Here is an 18477-nt window from a genome sequence, read left to right as displayed (position 1 = left end):
ACAAACGAAAAGGGCCCCAAAACTAAATATTTTATTTATTACCGTATACTGTAGCATGCTCATACTGGTGTGTGGAAGAAAGATTTTATCATAGAGATTTTCTCTGTGATTATATCTTGATAATCCGTAACGTGTTTAGGTGCGCCGACCACATCACTTCTGAATAACTAATACGGTGTGCAGGTCTCTATCAGTTATATTATAGTAAGCCTACATTATATTTATAATGGCAGAAAAATAAAATAGAAAGCAATTAATTATGGTAGGCCTATAAATAACGTGATTAAATACCAACTTTCTTTTTGGTCAACTAAAAAAATGAAGATGATATGATTCTGAGACCTGGTTATACAGTAATGTTAATATGGCGATTTAAAGGGAGAAAAGAAAGAGAGAAACATGACAAAACGACAGACGAATGGTTACCCCAAACAGTGCATATTTATTAGATCTGGATTGTCTTTTGAAATAAAATAGAAGAAAATTCGTTAAGAGTTCTTTGATATGAAATTTTAAAAACACACACACACACACATTAATGATAAATCAATCATTCGATTAACAATGAAATTACACATTATCAACTTGATCATATACATAGGTTATCACACTTAATAATGAGAGCATACACTTTTAACCGAAAGGTCCATTGATTAATATGAGATAAGATAGTGCAATACATACGAAATGAAGTATCGAAATGCACGCCATCGTTTCGGAAATCAATATCACGACTAATGTTGGACTGCATTTATACTCACCCCAGAAATTGAAATTTACAATCTAGAGCTGTCCATCGTGCGATTGGTTGCGATACTACGCGCGCGTAGCCTCATATACACGTGCACAGTAGGTAAATATTCTACGCAAAACAATGACGTCAAATTGAGTGAGCTACATTAACGTCCGTATAGCAGGCTACCGTAGGCATTCAATTTTTATGAAAAGGCATAGATTTAAGAAATCAATAGAGTCTCTAGGATAAAAGCTTTGGCAGTGATTAAGTTATGCAAGCATCGTTATTGAAATTGAGAACTAAGTAACCCATCGCCCCCCCCCCCCCGTTTTATACCGCATGCAAAAATATATAAATTTGTACTAATCATGCATGGTATTCATATTCAATATTAATAATAAATTCCATTTTTCTTCATTTTTTTTTAAAATCAAATCGAAAATCGTGATCGAATTATTTGAGAATGTGATGTGAACGTAATAATCGAAGGCTATAGATTTTATCAATGTTATGCCATGTTTCAATCCCCTACTTTGACGTTCAGATTCTTTCAACCAATCCGATAAGAGCTATGGTAAACTAATTCAGTTATTAGTCATTCTGTGATCAGATATTGGGTCTTTGTTGATATCAAAACCAAAAGAAGATTTGACGTAAATTTTATCTACCGAACACAAGAGAAACTCGAGGAACAACTTAACCACACTCAATGCTTATGACGATATTAGATACAGTACAAGGATAGGTCAGCACCGCTAGAGAACCGGATACACCACCTTGGCTAGTTCCTGTTCTTTCCCTCAAAAGCTTTACAATTACTTGCATTAAACAATTGTATCGTTCTTCGTTTTATTAGATACGTCTTGTTAGTTGTTCTTCATGGATTAATAAATCATCAAATCATAAAACAATACAGCAATTGTTGTGGACAAATATTTCTTGTAGACGTGATCAGGGAATAATGCAGGAATACAATAATGATTTTATCATTTCTCTCACGTCTTAAAAATTAGACACAGATTACAAAGATTACAAACAGTTTATACGTAACAAAGCATAAAAATGGTAAATTTTAAGATACAAACAAGAATTACATTCCAAATGAAAACGAGCGCAAAGCAATTATTCTATATCTGACAACAATTATCTTTTTAAATAATCCTAGAAAGATAAAAAGATGAAAACAGAATGTTTTTTACAAAGACATACTTTGATAATGCACACATGTAATGGTAAGGACGAAGAATATGCGAGAGTGAAGAAAGTTACCCTAGCTTTATATATCTGCCAAAATTTCAGTTATATATTCATTTCATACTTATATTATCAATATCATCATTATTATTATTTAGTAAGCAGTATGGAATACAAGAGTAGAATTTGCTGCACATGCAGTCTGGCAAAATTCCAATTATGCAGTTATTGTATCATTTTTTAATATCATTACTTGAAATACATATGATATGAAATATGATCACGGCAAACAGAAATTCAAATACAGTCATATTCCATTGTGGCCATCAAGAAAGATAAAACATCTTGATGGAGCTCTTTCCAGTATTGATACACACCATAGTGATGTTGAGGCTTTTGAGTTAGTACTCAAGCTTGACAAGATGATGACAGTCGGCTGAGGAATCTATTTAGCTCCTTGTGATCTTTAGATGACACGATGCCATCAGCTGATTGCCGGTGACGGCTTGAACGAATTGTCATTTATAACAATCCGTTGCGTGCACGTCATGTGACGTTGCATTCACCATAATGTTCACACACACTAGCCAATGGTTAGCAGGATCCTGATAAATAACATACGCGCTTATCCTTGCGTTCATACAAGAAAATCCCCGATCCAGATATATCAAGAAATTGAGGTGAGATGGCTGGCCAATAGGCAACCGGAAATTAGAAATGTATGTGTGATTGGTTTAATGAAAGAAACGCGCTCAACATGCTAACCGATAGCGCCTGCTAAGCATTAGTGTATCCAGATCCCTGTAATGGTTAGCGCTAACCAATCGGGCATTCTCATATGGGTGCTAATGGTTAGCGCTAACCAATCGGGGCATTCTCATATGGGTGCTAATGGTTAGCGCTAACTAATCGGGCATTCTCATATGGGTGTTAATGGTTAGCTCCCGATCCGGATACTAGGGCTCTAGTGCGAACCTAACAAGAATTTAGGTCTGAGAATGGCTCCTGTTTAGTGATCTTGGCCAAGGAAATTTATACATATTTCCCTTATCCAGGAGCATAAGTGGGTTCTGATCCCAAGGTTGGGCAACCAAACCATTCACGGTGCAAACCAATACTACTCAATTAGGGAATATTGATAGAGCCAAGATGTGTTACTGTTCTATTTGATAAAATGATGGCAAATAGAGTTCTTTGAATTATTACATTATTGAATTACATTAAGATAGACATAATGTCAATAAATTCATTGTTAGCTTCCACCATAATTTCAATAAATTCCTTGTTAACTTTCACCACTTATGTTGTCTAACAGACTGCAAAGCATCTTCAATAACATCAAGAGAGATTGGTTTCCCAAAAACGTGCTGGTAAAGTTTCAAGAAGAATGGAATGTATGATAGGTACTCTACAAAATCAATGGAGCCACTTTTATCCTTGTCGATGGTGTCGTAAATGTATTTAACAACATCCTGGTCAGCTTGAAGGTCCAATCCGGTTGATGCCACAATAATTACCATCAGTTCCTCCATGGAAAGCTGACTGTTACCATTAACATCCATAATATCAAACATTTCCTGAAGAACATGAAGAGGGTAATAATCACAAACATATTATGTAAATTGCTTTAATACTATGCTTTATTATTCTTTGTCAAGAGCCTAATGTAGTTCAATTAATAAGTAGTATGAAAAGAATTAAATTGTTAGACAAGGAAATACTTGTGTGTTAAGAATGGTTTCCTTAAAATCGCTAAACTGTCTCTAAAGCGTTCTCAGTGCAATCGTTGTACTGTATAGCCGTCCCCGGTGCAATCAGACAGTTTCCCCGATTCGACCGACCAATCAACATCTGCAAGCTCTCAGCAATAGCGTATTACCCTTGTATGGCAAAACAAGCATTAGAATCCCACAAATAATCATCCAAAAATGTAGATTTTTTTTCAAGGGTATTACCATATGTTCTCGCATATAAGATGAGGCGTAAAATAGCAAATTACAAAAAAAACCAAAAAAAAAACAAAAAACAGCTGGGGTCGTCTTATACATACAATTTTTTTATGTTTAAAATTATGTTCGTCTACGTGTGGATCATTGTACCACGCAAATTTACTACTGAAATGAAGTCACTAACTGTTATGGTCACCATGCACCTTTGAACAGTTGTTGCTTAATGTAATGAAATCCATGAAATTTACCAAGCCGATTTGAAGGCTAAATGCAGGCTTGGTCCCAGAGGATCATATCAAAAGGAAGAAAGAAAGGTGAAATGGGGGGAGGGGGGTCGCCGACTTTAAATCTTCTCAAACTCGGGAGTCCTTCTTTTTATAAGCAGATTGCCTTATACGCGAGAATATACGGCATTGTTCTTAATACATTCTAAAACATCTCACAGCAGCTTCAATTGCCTCAAAAACTGTCAATTTGTTTGGAGAACCAGGGGGGAGGGGGGTTATTTCCTTCATCTCCACCAATGCTTTGCTGCTAGAATCTCCTCCACCGGAAATTGTTAGATTCCATATTGGACCGTTTTGCCCTTCTGTTTATCTCAAAGCCACTACTAGCACATGTACATTGAGTGTATTTTTTATGCTTGTTGTTGTTAACATTGTGATATTGTTAACATTATTTATTTTACTGTGGTTATAGTTAGGCCAAAAAAAAATATATATATTGTGTTGGCCACGCCCAACCGACCCAAAATGTACAAAATTGAGGTTCGGTATTTTATTTTTTTTTGTTTGATTACAACGAAAAATATTTTGTTAATGAGTTAAAAAGGCTGGAATGCCTATCACTGGACAGTTTCCTACAGACCTACTGGTTTTTTGGATTTTCCAAAAATTTGGCCAATGGCGTGCTTTTCTTTTTTGGTGGCTTTATAGACAGTGAAATATTATGGCTTGGGCTGTTTTTGGAGGTGCACCGTATTTGCTCTCTACTACGTTGGCTACCTGTTCTGTTGCAATTTGTATTGTCAGTGTGCAGTCTAAATTTGTGACAAGTGAAGCATGTTGTTCATACAACTGCATTTCCTTTTCACATTTTTCGAGGAGCTGCCTTATCAGCAGCACTACTACTTGAGTGTATTTCCTTATAAAATACTTTCATGTTTTGTTTAATAATTTTTTATTTTGCTTACTTGTAGCTAAGAATCTTAACTTGTTTATTCTAGTTCATTTTAAACGCACCAAATGATTTTTGAGTGCCATCGAATAAATAAAAAATATTACTATTATCATTAAATAAACAAAATAAAGTGCAGTGATATCATAAGTGAAGCTATTATGTGAGGTCTCACCACGAAATCAGTGGCTTAGCTAGTGGGGTCAAGGGGGGGCACCTACCCTGGGCGCCGGGTTTGAGGGGGCGCTGAAATGGGAGATTGAGAGTAAAAAAATAAGCACTTTTTAGAAAAACACAACGAAATTGATGTATTTCGCCAGGCATGAATATTTTCCCGTTAATAAGAATCTGAATGTAGGTGTATTTTTTGGCAAATGTATAGATTGTGATTTCTTTTCAGTCCATTTTGACTGTTTTCTCTTGTTTTTTCATTTTGTTCTGCAATGACTACATGACTAAAGCTCATCCTGCCATATCTCAGAGCCACGATGGAAAAAGAGAGACTATCTGCTTTGGCACTTGAGCGTGATGAAGCAGACAACGTTGCTACCTTTGATCATGTTATTAACTTATTTGCTGATACAAAAGCAGTTTCAGTTGCAAGATTAACAATGGAATTCAGCAACTTACAAGACTCTACTATAAGATAAAGTTAGATGTATGCCATAAATACAACAGCCTTTACAAATTATGATAATGTTAAAGTTGTATACAAAGTTCCGAGCATTGTAATGCAGTTTCAATAGTAAGAAACAGGGATGGCACCAGGGTCTCTTTCGGAGATAGCTGCACCCCCACCCCCTCCCGTTTGTCGGAGAAAAAAAACCATAATTCGTTGGGGAGAAAAAAATATAGGTATTTTGTACATTATTAGAAGACTCTAAAATCGATTAAATAAGACTTTGAAACCCATAAGTTGTCAACAATTTTCGGGGGTTTCGCCCCCCTCCCCTCCAGGTCACTTTCAGAAGATTTTAAGCGACGCTCGATCATGCCCACTTTGCTCTCGTCAAGGAAATCTTCCCCCTCGTCAGGGAATCGCCCTTCCCCCTCGTCGGGGCATTGCGCCCCCCCACACCCGAACCTCGGAACTTCCTTGGGAAAATCCTGGCGCCATCCCTGGTAAGAAAGAACATACAAGAGCTACAATAATAATAGTTATTCGGGTTTAAATAATACTGTTTAGACAGTGCATGATATGGACGTACAGTACGAATATGCTTAAAGTATATACAACCAATATCAATTAATTTCAAAATATTATAATTATAATTGGGTGGGGGTAGGGGGCGCAATTTTCTACTCTTCCCCCCGGGCGCCATAACCTCTAGCTACGCCACTGCACGAAATGAGACGCATCGTTGGTGAAATCATATTGAGATACTATTCACCAAAACAGACCAAAGTCAACATTTTTACAAAATTTTGATTTTAATGATTTTGAATAACTTGATACTTATATTTTATGATTGCATACTTTGTAAATGAATTTTCTTGCCAAAACAGTGTTCTCTGCACATATTCTGTAAATCTAGACATATTATTTGTACAGGTTAGTTTATCTTTGAGGCTGATTTTCTGAAAACGTGGTTCTTATACACCTAAACTTTAAATGCTAACATCTCTGGATTTATTACTTATAGTAGGGAAGCCACTCAAATGCCAAATGAAAGCTTATAGTGTGATTTACCCAAATATAATATAAACTCAATTTTTAACCATGAGACTCATTTTGTGGCGAGCAAACAGTACACAGCCACTTTAACAATAACAGAGTAATAAATCAGAGACTGTTTCCTTCTCTACAGCAAACTTACCTTGTAAGCAGTAACATGATGACTCAGCTTTTTCAGGCTGAAAGCAAGCTGCTGATCAGGTGACTCAGTCACATGACCTGTGATCTTATCATTCAAGGCTGCCATTGTTACAAACTCTCTGACGTCGATTGTCTTATCTTTGTTCAGGTCAAATATCTGTAGCGATATATGGAGGGACAAAACAGATTGAATAAGTAGAGCTTTTCCTCTTTAAGAGATATACAGCGGTGGCGCAAGAAATTTGCCGACAAGGGGTCGGACGTGTCCGACGGAGGGGTCCGAACCAAAACGACGACGAAGACTCGGTTGATAGCCCGGAATAAAAAAATCCTCGTTTAGGTTCATGGGGAGAGTTTTTATGGCTTAATTTTTTATCCTAAATGTGTTTTTAGACCACAATATTTGGGACTGGCAATCAAAATAGCATTATTTGGATCTAGGCAAATTATTATTTCTTTTAATTTTTGGTCCAACCGGACTTATAAAGCGCACAATCCACTCAAAAAAGGGAACTGATTTCATATTTAGATCATAATAAAAACTTGAAGACATCTGCTCACTGAACGGTTCACCTGCACAACTTAACACAGTAAATAAGTCAAAACGGGACCCCATTTTCTCACAAAATCGACTATATAATTTAAATGGTTTCATTTGCCAATCTGGGGCGATCGGATTATAAAACTAGATGTTTTAAGCTTAATTAATTAATGCAAAATTGAATAATCATTTTTCTTTCAAAGTTGACTACTTCTTATGCTTTTGCATAGATAAAAGGTTAAAATTAGAGTGTATATTGGTATACTTCCTGTTTCTTTTTACCATAACTCTGCAACAACAGGTTGCTAAACTTTGGGTGAACGGTCAATTGTAGCTCATAAATTAAGCTTTCTTGCCATGTAAATTACATGCTGGTTGCTACTTAAATAACCATTGATCATTTTTACTTTAAAATTTTGTATTCAGAACTGTTTTTACCCTGTCTATGAACGACGTCACACACTTAAGGCCAATAGCAGCTACAAATTTCGAGTTTTCTGCGGTTAGTGCATTCATGCATAAGATGTAGGTCAAATTTACCTGAATGAGATTTTGTCGAAAATAGGGGAGAAGTCATTATGGTTAAAAGACTCATTTCAAAACAATTTGCTGATTTAATCATGAAGAATTCCAGAATTGCATCAGTTTTGCTCTTAGTTGTATGTGGCATGTACATGCAGATAGTAGTAGTATTTCTTAGTTTCATTATAAATACATGAAAACAAGTTTTGAAATGCTATTAGTAAATAGTTCCAAGAGGTAATTGTACACCAGAATCCAAACTACATTTCAGGTGGTTTCTCTTTCTGTTTTCCATCACACAATTAGACTTGTTGTCTTGATGGTTAAATTAAAAGTGTTCATGATTCTTAAGCTTCAGTTTACAAAGACTTAGTATGCCATTTGCTGGAAACAATTAACATCTCGACGAGATTTGATTGACAGATAAACCGACTAATCAGCGAGCGTCATTTAGCCATGTGATAAAAAACTTTTTCTTCGACATTTTAATTTCCTTAGACATGGCCAGCTGGTTGTCAACGCAAAACATACATGAGCCTAGGCCTAGATGTCTATGCTTGGTTATAGATAGGAATATGCCATAAAATATTCCTTTATGCCTATTATACGTTTTTAACGGCAAAAAATATGGTAAAACGGTGTCAATGGAGACTTCAATTCAGGCGATCGTTATCCAGAATGACTAAAAGGAGGAATTAAGTTTATCCCGTTCCCGAAGCCCAAACGCAACATTGAAAAGTGCAAACGATCGATTAAAGTGTGTAATCGCATACATCACCAGTGAGCATCAGTGACTTGGCTATTGCCAACAACGAAGTTGACTGAATGTGGCTTTTCCCTCTTCCTTTAGAAGTGAAATACAGAGGCTTTTACAACAATTTCCCCATCTGTTCCATGAAACAGGTTAACACTATGAATATATGATTCATTTGCATACCGCCTACCCTGAATTATCTTTCTTGAAGAAGGTTGATAGCAAAGAAAATGTTCGCCAAAACCGCTTGGTAACTCAGTAGCCGCCATATTATCTAAGGTTTTCATGACTTTGTAAGCGGGGCTTCGAGTCCTTGTCGACATATCAATTGTCATGCATGCGAAAATAAATCAAGATTAGATTGTGATGACTAGTAAATTTTACTTATCTTTATAGATTGAGTAGCAAAAATTGTATGCATTTTACGGCATATTTGCAATGAACCTCACTTTAACTAGTTTGAAATGTTTAAAATATCGCGAAATGCCTTAACTCCTGAAAATTTAATTAACAGTTTAATATGGAATATTCACATATTTGTAATGGTATTTATCTTTTTATTTGATTTACCAACTCTGGGGCAAGAATCATGGATTGCTAATAGTGATTTTTTTTTTAATACATGCACAGAGACATTTAATATGGTGCACTGGACCAACAGCTTAACATGCAAACCAAAGGATGAAGTAAATAGAATAAATAAATAATAATAATGATACAGAAATTTATATAGCGCCTTTTGCCAAAGTATAAATTGTGCTTTAAGATAGTGTGGACTAGTAGCTTGATCAATGATTATTTTCTCCTGAGAGTCCCTTCGTTTCTGTGCTACCCGGTAACCCCATACCAGCAATTCTCACTGTCCACCACAGGGGCTGTTTCTACCAGTACACAAGGGTATCCTCCTACCTACTTGTCTTGTATGATGTACTGGGTTAGTGCACACGAGCCATCGTGTACACTGGGCCTATGGTTTATAGTCCTTTTCCGAGAAGAAGCCGGTATTATGGCTATAGGTTTTGGCACCCCTGCTAATCGGCCATACGACTTACTGAATAAAGTGTGCAACTCACGAATACATAAAATGGAATTTCCAGGTTTTGAACCAGGGATCCTGCAATCCAAAGCCTTTTCCTTTTTTTATTTGAGCAATTATTCATAATTACACCAAATGTTAATGAATAAATTAATGTCGAAAGGTCCACTGATTAATCTCAGATAAGAAAGTATAATACATACTCCAAGTATTGAAATACATGCCATCGTGTTGGGATTCAATATTTCGACATTAATTATGTCATCATCAGGATGATGACGTCATCATCTTGATGATGACATAATTAATGTCGAAAAATTAATGTGTTTATATTTTTTCTATATAATATGTAAAACAAATGGAATAAAATTTTGAATTTATCCTTTTGTTATTAACATCAACAGAAGAACATCTTCCATTTAAAGATCCATTATAAAGCTGGATTTACACTAGACACGATAAGGACACGACAACGACATATCATTGCATAGTTTGTATCCTTCAACACTGCGCGCATCTGTATTGTGTCGTTGTCGTGTCGTTGTTGTAGTTGTCGTGTTGTAATCGTGTCTAGTGTAAATGTAGCTTAAAGGTTAATATTTAGTCCTTTACTCGAATACAGTGGCGGATTCAAAGGAGACTCAGCCAGCCAACCCGCCCCTCCTCCTCCCCTTACCTAAATTCTTTTTAAATTATACTATAAATGAAGAAAAGAAGAAAACTATACTTTAATGTAAGTCAGAGAGTGTCATTTCCGGCCATCTAGAGGTGCCATTTTCTTACCTCAGCCCCAGACATGGATGGGGCTGAAGTGGTTTAGAACCTCCATACATACATACGAACATTACAACATTTATATAGTGCTATTTCAAGAAGATCAGAGCAGTTCTCGCTATTTTTTATTACTTGTATTTTTACTAATATACTGTAGTGATGAAAATACATCCAACAGAAGAACACAGGAAAATGAGAAAATAAAATAAAACAAAGTAGATGAAACCAAACACCACTGCACCGTTCCCTAGCAATTTAATGGGCAAGGCACGCCAGGACAGCATTAACAGCTGCATGAATGATGTTCGCATCAAATCCTAGTCAATTCATAATCACAAGAAAACAATAAAGTTTAACACATTTTCTTAAATATTGTAAGGGAGGCTGAAACACCAATGAAAGCCCCTCCGTGGGTTCCCTCTATTTTGAGCTCCTGAATCTGCCAGTGGAATATATGCTTTACCTGCATAGCTGTACCATTCTTAATTAGAATGAATACAGGAAAGAGCTGTATTATGGTAATACATAAACACATTAAGCCTCTTCTTTCGTAATTTACTGGCATTAGAAGATAGAAGAGAATTACGTAAAATAAAGGTTTGCTAATGACTTAATTATATCTACATTATTTGAATCTCAGTTACCTTCCGAAAAATGGAAAGTTAATCTAGTATAGATCAATCAAAATTGAAGTTGACATATCATCTAAAACCCATACATAAAAAAGATGAATTTATTCGAAAATGCATACTTCAAAGGAAATTTCAATAAACACACTCTTAAACACACCCTGGCAACTGCCCTGACACGGCCCAGGACAATTATCTGAATAAATATTGTTTATAACGGTGTGAACCTACCTGCATGATTAATTTTATATCTTCCTTTCCCACCCATTTCTTCATTCGTTCTTGAAGTTCATCTAAGGTCAAGATGCCATTGTCGTTGACATCCAATTCTTGAAATTTCTCTTCAAAGATTGTTTGTTGCCGTGGTGAAATGAAAGTGTAAACATCAGCCAAAATCTGAAGGTAACAAATTACACATTCATTAGTAAGGCTATGTGTTTGTTGGGGGGTGCATATATGCAGAAATTCACACAAGAACGAAGTGTTAAGCCGGGCACACACTGCGCGGACCTCGGCCGATGTGATTCCATCGGAAGTGTAATGTGACGCGGCACGCATAACAGATCTTTTTGAATGACAATCTGCTGAATCTGCCATCGACAATCAGCAGACGCCGTAGCGTTGTCAAGTGTTCACGCAGAGAAAACATTAATTAATCTCCTGACGGTCGTACGACGTAGTGTGTGGCCAGTTTGATACGCGAGCGCTACTAATAATTGTATTTAAAAAATTTCTCTAAATAATTATCCCTTATAAAGTCGCCTTTGTCTTGACACAGGTTAGACAATGCTACAAATTGGTAAAATTAGGAATGCAATGAAAATGAAGATTCCGCAGGTCCGGGGGGCTCACTTGTATACCAACCTTACAGGGGCGTGCAGCAGCCATTCCAAGACATGAGACACTTGCGCTACCTATACTGAAAATTATTAGGGACTTGAACTACCATTTACCAATCCAGTGTTCCAGTTGAACTACTATTACGGCCATGTAACCTACCGAATTAAACTTGTATACTGTTCTCGATGGCGAAAAAGACCACGGTTCTGTCTATTCGCGATCCCTACTGTTTGTGGCTATGTAAAATGGTAAGTTTAGCACTGAGGTCATCAAAAAATCTTTGATAACATCGTCTGAAAAATTATGAGACTTTGATATGGGACGAGGCAGGGACTTTAACTACCAAATTTACCTGGTATTTCCCACTTGTGCTACCAAGTCCTCGCAAATATACCCTATACAAGCTGAAACTCTTCCATAAATTTACAAGCTTGTGCTACCAAGCCCTCAAAAATACACCCGTAAATGCGGCACCTACCCGTCTAAAAATATTGAAGAGTGAGCCCCCCGGGGCCTCAGGTTGCTACTAGTAATCAGTGAATTAGTGTATGGTTGATTTGACAAAAATTAATTGAACACAAACACAGCAGCTTGGCCGTTCCGTGGCAAAACAATGTAAACTTGAAATTTTCACTTTTAGAGAAAAATAGAGTGAAAGTTTGCATGTTTAGAATTTTGCAATAAATTGTTGTACCCTTTTTAAATTTTGCAGGCTTTTATATTTATAGACATTGTGATTATATGTGAAATTTTAATTACAACCCATGAGGAAACTTCACCATTTACTTCTGTACAATGTTTTTTTTTTTTTTTCTTTTTTTTAATTATGTATCATCACAATAATGCTTTATAAATACCATCGCATGTTCTTAAATACAGTATATCAAATGTTGTATTTTCAGTATTGAATCCCTAAACTTTGAGTATGTATTATTTTATCTGTATCCGAGATTAATCAGTGGACCTTTCGGTTTAATTTCGATTCTTGTATTTTTTAAAGGTTTATTTTGTTCATTAAAAATATAACATGTAGAACATAATGTTTGTGTCTATTTGTAAACTGAGGTGTAAGAAGAATGATGATTGTAAATGATACTGGCTATTTTCACAGATGAATATTGGATCATTGTTTACATTTATTTATATTTTAAATTTTCTTTATTTTAGAGCCATCTTAATTATTGCCATCAAAATATAAAATGTTATTCAATGCAAACCTGTATTTATCCATATATTAGCTGAATAAAAATAATATATATATTATACAATAATAATTTTAACATTTAACAACATTAATGCAGCAAAGCCTATCCAAAACCCCAATAAAATCTAGGCCTCAATCTAGGCCTAGCGCATGTATAACCAACGCGTAAAATTGCGCGTATGAGCCCGTGGAGAACGCCTAGTAAAGCCAAAATATTTGCTGTTTTCAATCGAAAATTTTTAAAAATCGGAAGAAGTTGTCAGGCCAATATTTCACAGAATACAAGAACAGACACTGATTGTTCATTGGCAACCAACGATAACATCCAAAAAAAATTTCACAATTTTGTAAAACGACGATAATTATGACCATGTTTAGCGATATTAACATTTACGGAGTTAGGGCGTTGTTTGTTTACATTTTTACTGTAGACTGGCCTTACTTTTCTCGTTAAAATTCATGATTTTTATATAAATTCATGCATTGCAAAAAGTTTGTTTAGTAGCTGATATAATAATTAGACAAACAGAACATGAATGGGGGGATATTATACTCATATATTATTTTTAGCACAATTCTATGTACCAAAAAATGCAGTTTCACTAGGCTCGCAGGATCCCAATCGCGACATGAGTGTGTTCGTTCAAGGCTTGCGGTGCGTAAAATATATGAAAGGCGCGCTGAAAACACTTATTGTCTCAATATTGCGTATGAAACCGCTGTGATACTCCTAAATGATATTATCTCAAAATCAACAAAAATGTTAGATGTTGTTTTGCCTTGGGAGCGCCGAGCTTAAGATTTCTGAACATGAAAATATTTAATTAAAATACTCACTGCTGCTTTTTCTTCTTTCGGCATTGCTTTCCGTCGCCTTTCCTCATCTTCTTGTTTCTTCTTTGCTGCTTTTTCCTTTCTTCTATTCTCTTTCCTCGCTAATGCCTCTTGCATTTCCTCCTCATTTCTTGGTCTGCTGAATACGCCGCTGTCATAGATTTCTTCAATTTCCTCATCTTTCATGCCAACCTCAGAATCCTCCAAATGCCCTATGTTTCCCATCTGATTGGAGATAGTGTCAAATTTCCTTATTCCATCTTCCATGTTTTTGATTTCTTCATCATTTGTGTTCATTTCATACCCTTCATCTTTAAGGCTAATCCTATCCTGTATATCAGTTTCTGATTCATCATCACTAGCTGCCTTTATGGACCCTGAACATGAATTATCACTAGCTATCTTCACAGAACTTGACAATGAATTATCATTAGCTGCCTCTATAGACCCTGAACATGAATTATCTCTTGTGACAATGTGTTGTCCACTTGATACCATATCAGCTTTAGGGTCAGTTAATTTTTCTTTACTGTTCTTTAATTTCTTTGATTCGCTCTCTCTATCCTGCTTCTTGTCCCCTTGAATGCTACTATTACTACTGCTATGGGAATGTCTATCATCTTGAGCTAAATTTTCTTTGTTGTCTAACAAGTTTTTTTTCATCGAAGGATCTTCAAATTGGGTCAGAAATATTCTGAAATATAAACAAATTGTTTTGTTAAATTAATAAATAAATTGAAAATTAGTGACAAAGTTACATTTCTCATTACTGTACTTTACATCACTTTATTTTTATTATAATTGAGAAATTCTCAACAAAACAACAGTTCTTAGAACAATCTATGTGGTATACCACAGACATTTAATGTATTATTATAATTATAATTGTACTATTAAAACAGACACCTATAGAATGCTTTACTCAGTTGTTTTCTCTTTGTTTTCCCCATTTATTTTTCTTCCCTTAATACCACAGACACAAGAACACAACAATAATATTTTATTTACATTACATAAAGAAAAAAAACACACAATGATTATAGTATCATAGAATGGGAAAAATGATACAAAGCAGACATAATAATACTGTAAAAAGTAAAGAAGAAGGAATCTACAAAAAAAAAAAACAACAGCAAGTGATCGGTGCAAAGCATAGGAGTGGAGGTGGGGTGAGGGAGAGGAGAGAAGTTAGTAATTGCAAACTTTTGGAGAATGAACACCAAATAAGTTGTTGAAGATGTCAATATTTAACAAAAAGGAAATCTATTTGAAAAAAAGTAGTACAGCTAGTAGAAGTGGTTTTTGATAGAGGGTGCTATTATAAAATTTATAGAAACACCTACAGTGAAATTAAGGGGAAAAAAGTAGTCAGTTAACCTTTTGAGTTTGGAAAATTTGTACATTTTATGCAAAATTATAACAAGACTAAGCATTCCAATAACCTCCACATATTTTCCAAAAAAAAAGAAGAAAAAAACACCACAACATAAAAAAAGAGAAAATTTCTATTAAGAAAAAAAAAATATACAAAACTAATTAACGACATGTTTTGACATGTCACACGCCATTACCTGGCAATACTGCTATGCTACTAACGGTTTATATAATACTGGTCAGATGTATGACAAACAAGCAAATATTAAGGTAAGTCATGTATATAAAAGGTCATGAATACTATGGTAAGTCATGTATATAAAAATTACAACAAGAGAGTGATATTACATTGAGTTGCTTGTTGGCGCATTGATGGATTTGCCCAAGCAAGCGAAGCTTCTTTTATTTTAAGTTGATAATTGTTCCATACAGAATCCAGAATAGAAGGCAGTCTGAATTAGATGTTTTTGCATTTAACAGAGTTTTGAAGATGTTGAAAAATGTGTGAAGAATTGTCCCGAACTAAGTGCTCCTTCGCCATGGTTCCAAGTGTCTACTAGCAAGTGTCTAATGTTCTCACCGGAGTTACACTCCGCACAAGTAAATTTGTAGACAACATGAAGATTAATTGGGACATGGTCTTAAACATTAAAAAAAAAATAGATAATTTATATGATTTAAAAGCAAGTTTAACATTGGTATTAGAGCAATAATTTTGGAACATAGAGTTGATTTTTTGCTGACAACAGTTGGATAATGGTGTATAAAGTAACTTGAAAAAAAAGAAGGTTGTGTTTGCATGTCAAGAAGATCCAAAATGGCGGGCGACATATATATATATTATTCTATAGTACCATTTAAATACAAAGCTAACGGTATCACCACAAGGCAGGCACAATTGCTATAAGACAAAGATATATATATATATATATATATAGAATACCACAGCACATCATTACATAATAAAACTTACTCCTCTCTGCTCGACTTATAATTCTTTTCAATTATATTTATTGGGAGAGCATCACTAGAAGAGAAACATGTTGTGAAACTTTCCTGTTATTTGCACAATCAAAAACTCAATCAATAGATAAAGATATTTTAAGTAACAAAAACAAGGGTATTTACATTTTACTTCGGAGTTCACTATTCAATTTGTAATTTAATTAATAACTGCTTTAAAGATATATAGAAATATCCGCAGCAAAATCTTGAAAACCATGAAAATACATATAAAAATTTGAATTTCTGATTAAATAATATCAAAGTTATCAGTTTCCAGTTAGCAAACTAAGCAACTACTCTAATAACTTCAAAAGCTTGCTGAAAACAAGCTTACTGAAAACAGCTTTGGATTACACAATTTCAAAAACTACTTTGAACTTTAAAAAAACAAATTTTCAATTTCAAAAGAATTGCAGCATAACCAATTAGAATTTTATCTCACCAAAAAACTTTATCACATACCTTATTGTTTTTCTTGAGTTTGCACTTCCAACATTCTCTCCCACCTTAAGAGAAATATATTTATTTAATAATAAATGTCATTCAATTCAAAACATTATATATTACAAACTTATTTTGTCTTGACTGCTTCAACATATGTATAATGTTCAATTTTTATAAATGAATTTTTGTCGAGAATGTACTCGAAATCATTTTACAAATTTCATCAGAATTGCCATTTTTGTTCTTTTCAAAAATGTGTTTAAAAAAACAAAATTCACCACCAATGTTTGGGTAAGCTTTAGAATATTTCTACATTATCAAAGGCAATCATAATCATACAGCAATTTTAGTTAAATTGAAGAATTGGATTTTACATGGTTGTTAATTTAATACCTTTTCTTCTAATTCTCCCCAAGGCTCAATACTTTCCTCATCTTCAAAGTCAACTGGTTTCTTTCTCCTGGCATCTTCTTCTTCTACATGCTGCTGGTTAATATTTCTGGATGTCTCAGAAAACGTTCCTGCCAACAAGAAAACAATAATTTCACCCATTGCATAACCAGGATTTGAGATCATTAAATTACACATCTAATAGTTTTAAGCGTATCCAATGGTTGCAAGTGTGAATGAGGCTGTAAATTATAAGCCATAAACAAGAGAGAGACCTGGATGTTCCACTTCAAAAGGATGATTACAGTTAACTATTGATGGTCTCCACTGTAGTTTATCGATGAAGGAAAAAACACAAAAATCAGATAAGGTCTAAAAAGCCAAAAATTTAGTGTCAGTCTACAGTTAGAAAATGTTTATTTGAAGACTTACAAAAGATCGGATAATAACAAGACAGCGTTTTCCACGATTTCTGTGTGCAGATTCTGTAATAAGACAGCGTAGGGTGCCCTCTTGCAAAAGTGATTACTGTTCAACTTATGGCAAAATTGTTAACTAAACATAGCACATCTCACGGTTTCTGCATGTAATCTGTAACCACCTTACCATGGTAACAATGCCCTCTTTATAAAAATTATTCCTTTTCTGCTTTTTTCCTGAACATACATGCTTCTATTTGTTACATGTAAATCGCGGAGAGTGCTATCTTGTTATTGTAAATTGTAAGACCTTTGAGATTTACCAAGAACACTTTGTCCTTCAGGTAAGAGCACTCCAGGTGAAGGCTGCCCTCTACGGCTTCCACTGCTCTTGTTTGATGCTGCTGATCCGGGACGATTTGAAAGGGATGCAACAACTTCTTGCACCCTCAGCTGATCGCCATCATCTTCGCTAACACATTGATTATCACACTTTTTACCACCTGTATTTGACTGCAGCAATAGATCAATTAAAAAAACCTATGATAAACTTTATTGTCATAGTCATAACAACAAGGCGACATGAAATTAAGTTGCATGACACACCATGATACAAGTAAATAAATTATAGAAGAAAATAGGTAAATGGGGAAAAAAATTAACTATGGTAAAACTATCCCCTGCCAGACACATCCTGGTATTTCTGAGTCTCGGTTTCAGGGGTTGAGATTTTTTTGGAATTAATAATATTGTATTATATACAATTTATATATACAGTATATATACTTATATACTGTATATATACAATTTATATATACAGTATATATACTGTACATTTTA

At 34.8% G+C, this 18477-nt stretch overlaps 1 protein-coding gene across 1 annotated transcript in view; it reads right to left on the bottom strand.

Moving 5' to 3' along the window:
- Positions 1-422: 422 nt before the first annotated feature.
- LOC117107551 overlaps positions 423-18477 on the bottom strand; it is a 28444-nt gene continuing 10389 nt past the window's right edge. Inside the window, exons 7-14 of the mRNA XM_033249253.1 lie at positions 17961-18150; positions 17222-17349; positions 16847-16890; positions 16353-16406; positions 14009-14699; positions 11359-11523; positions 6873-7028; positions 423-3507 (exon numbers count right to left, since the gene is read on the bottom strand). Coding sequence (XP_033105144.1) covers positions 3223-3507; positions 6873-7028; positions 11359-11523; positions 14009-14699; positions 16353-16406; positions 16847-16890; positions 17222-17349; positions 17961-18150 — 1713 coding nt within the window. The 3' untranslated portion in view covers positions 423-3222. The remainder of the gene's footprint in view (positions 3508-6872; positions 7029-11358; positions 11524-14008; positions 14700-16352; positions 16407-16846; positions 16891-17221; positions 17350-17960; positions 18151-18477) is intronic.

Source organism: Anneissia japonica, unplaced genomic scaffold (genome assembly GCF_011630105.1).
Source record: "Anneissia japonica isolate Jap-2015-1 unplaced genomic scaffold, ASM1163010v1 scaffold287722_len911783_cov160, whole genome shotgun sequence".
NCBI lineage: Eukaryota > Metazoa > Echinodermata > Crinoidea > Comatulida > Comatulidae > Anneissia > Anneissia japonica.
This window is presented reverse-complemented; position numbering and strand designations above follow the sequence as displayed.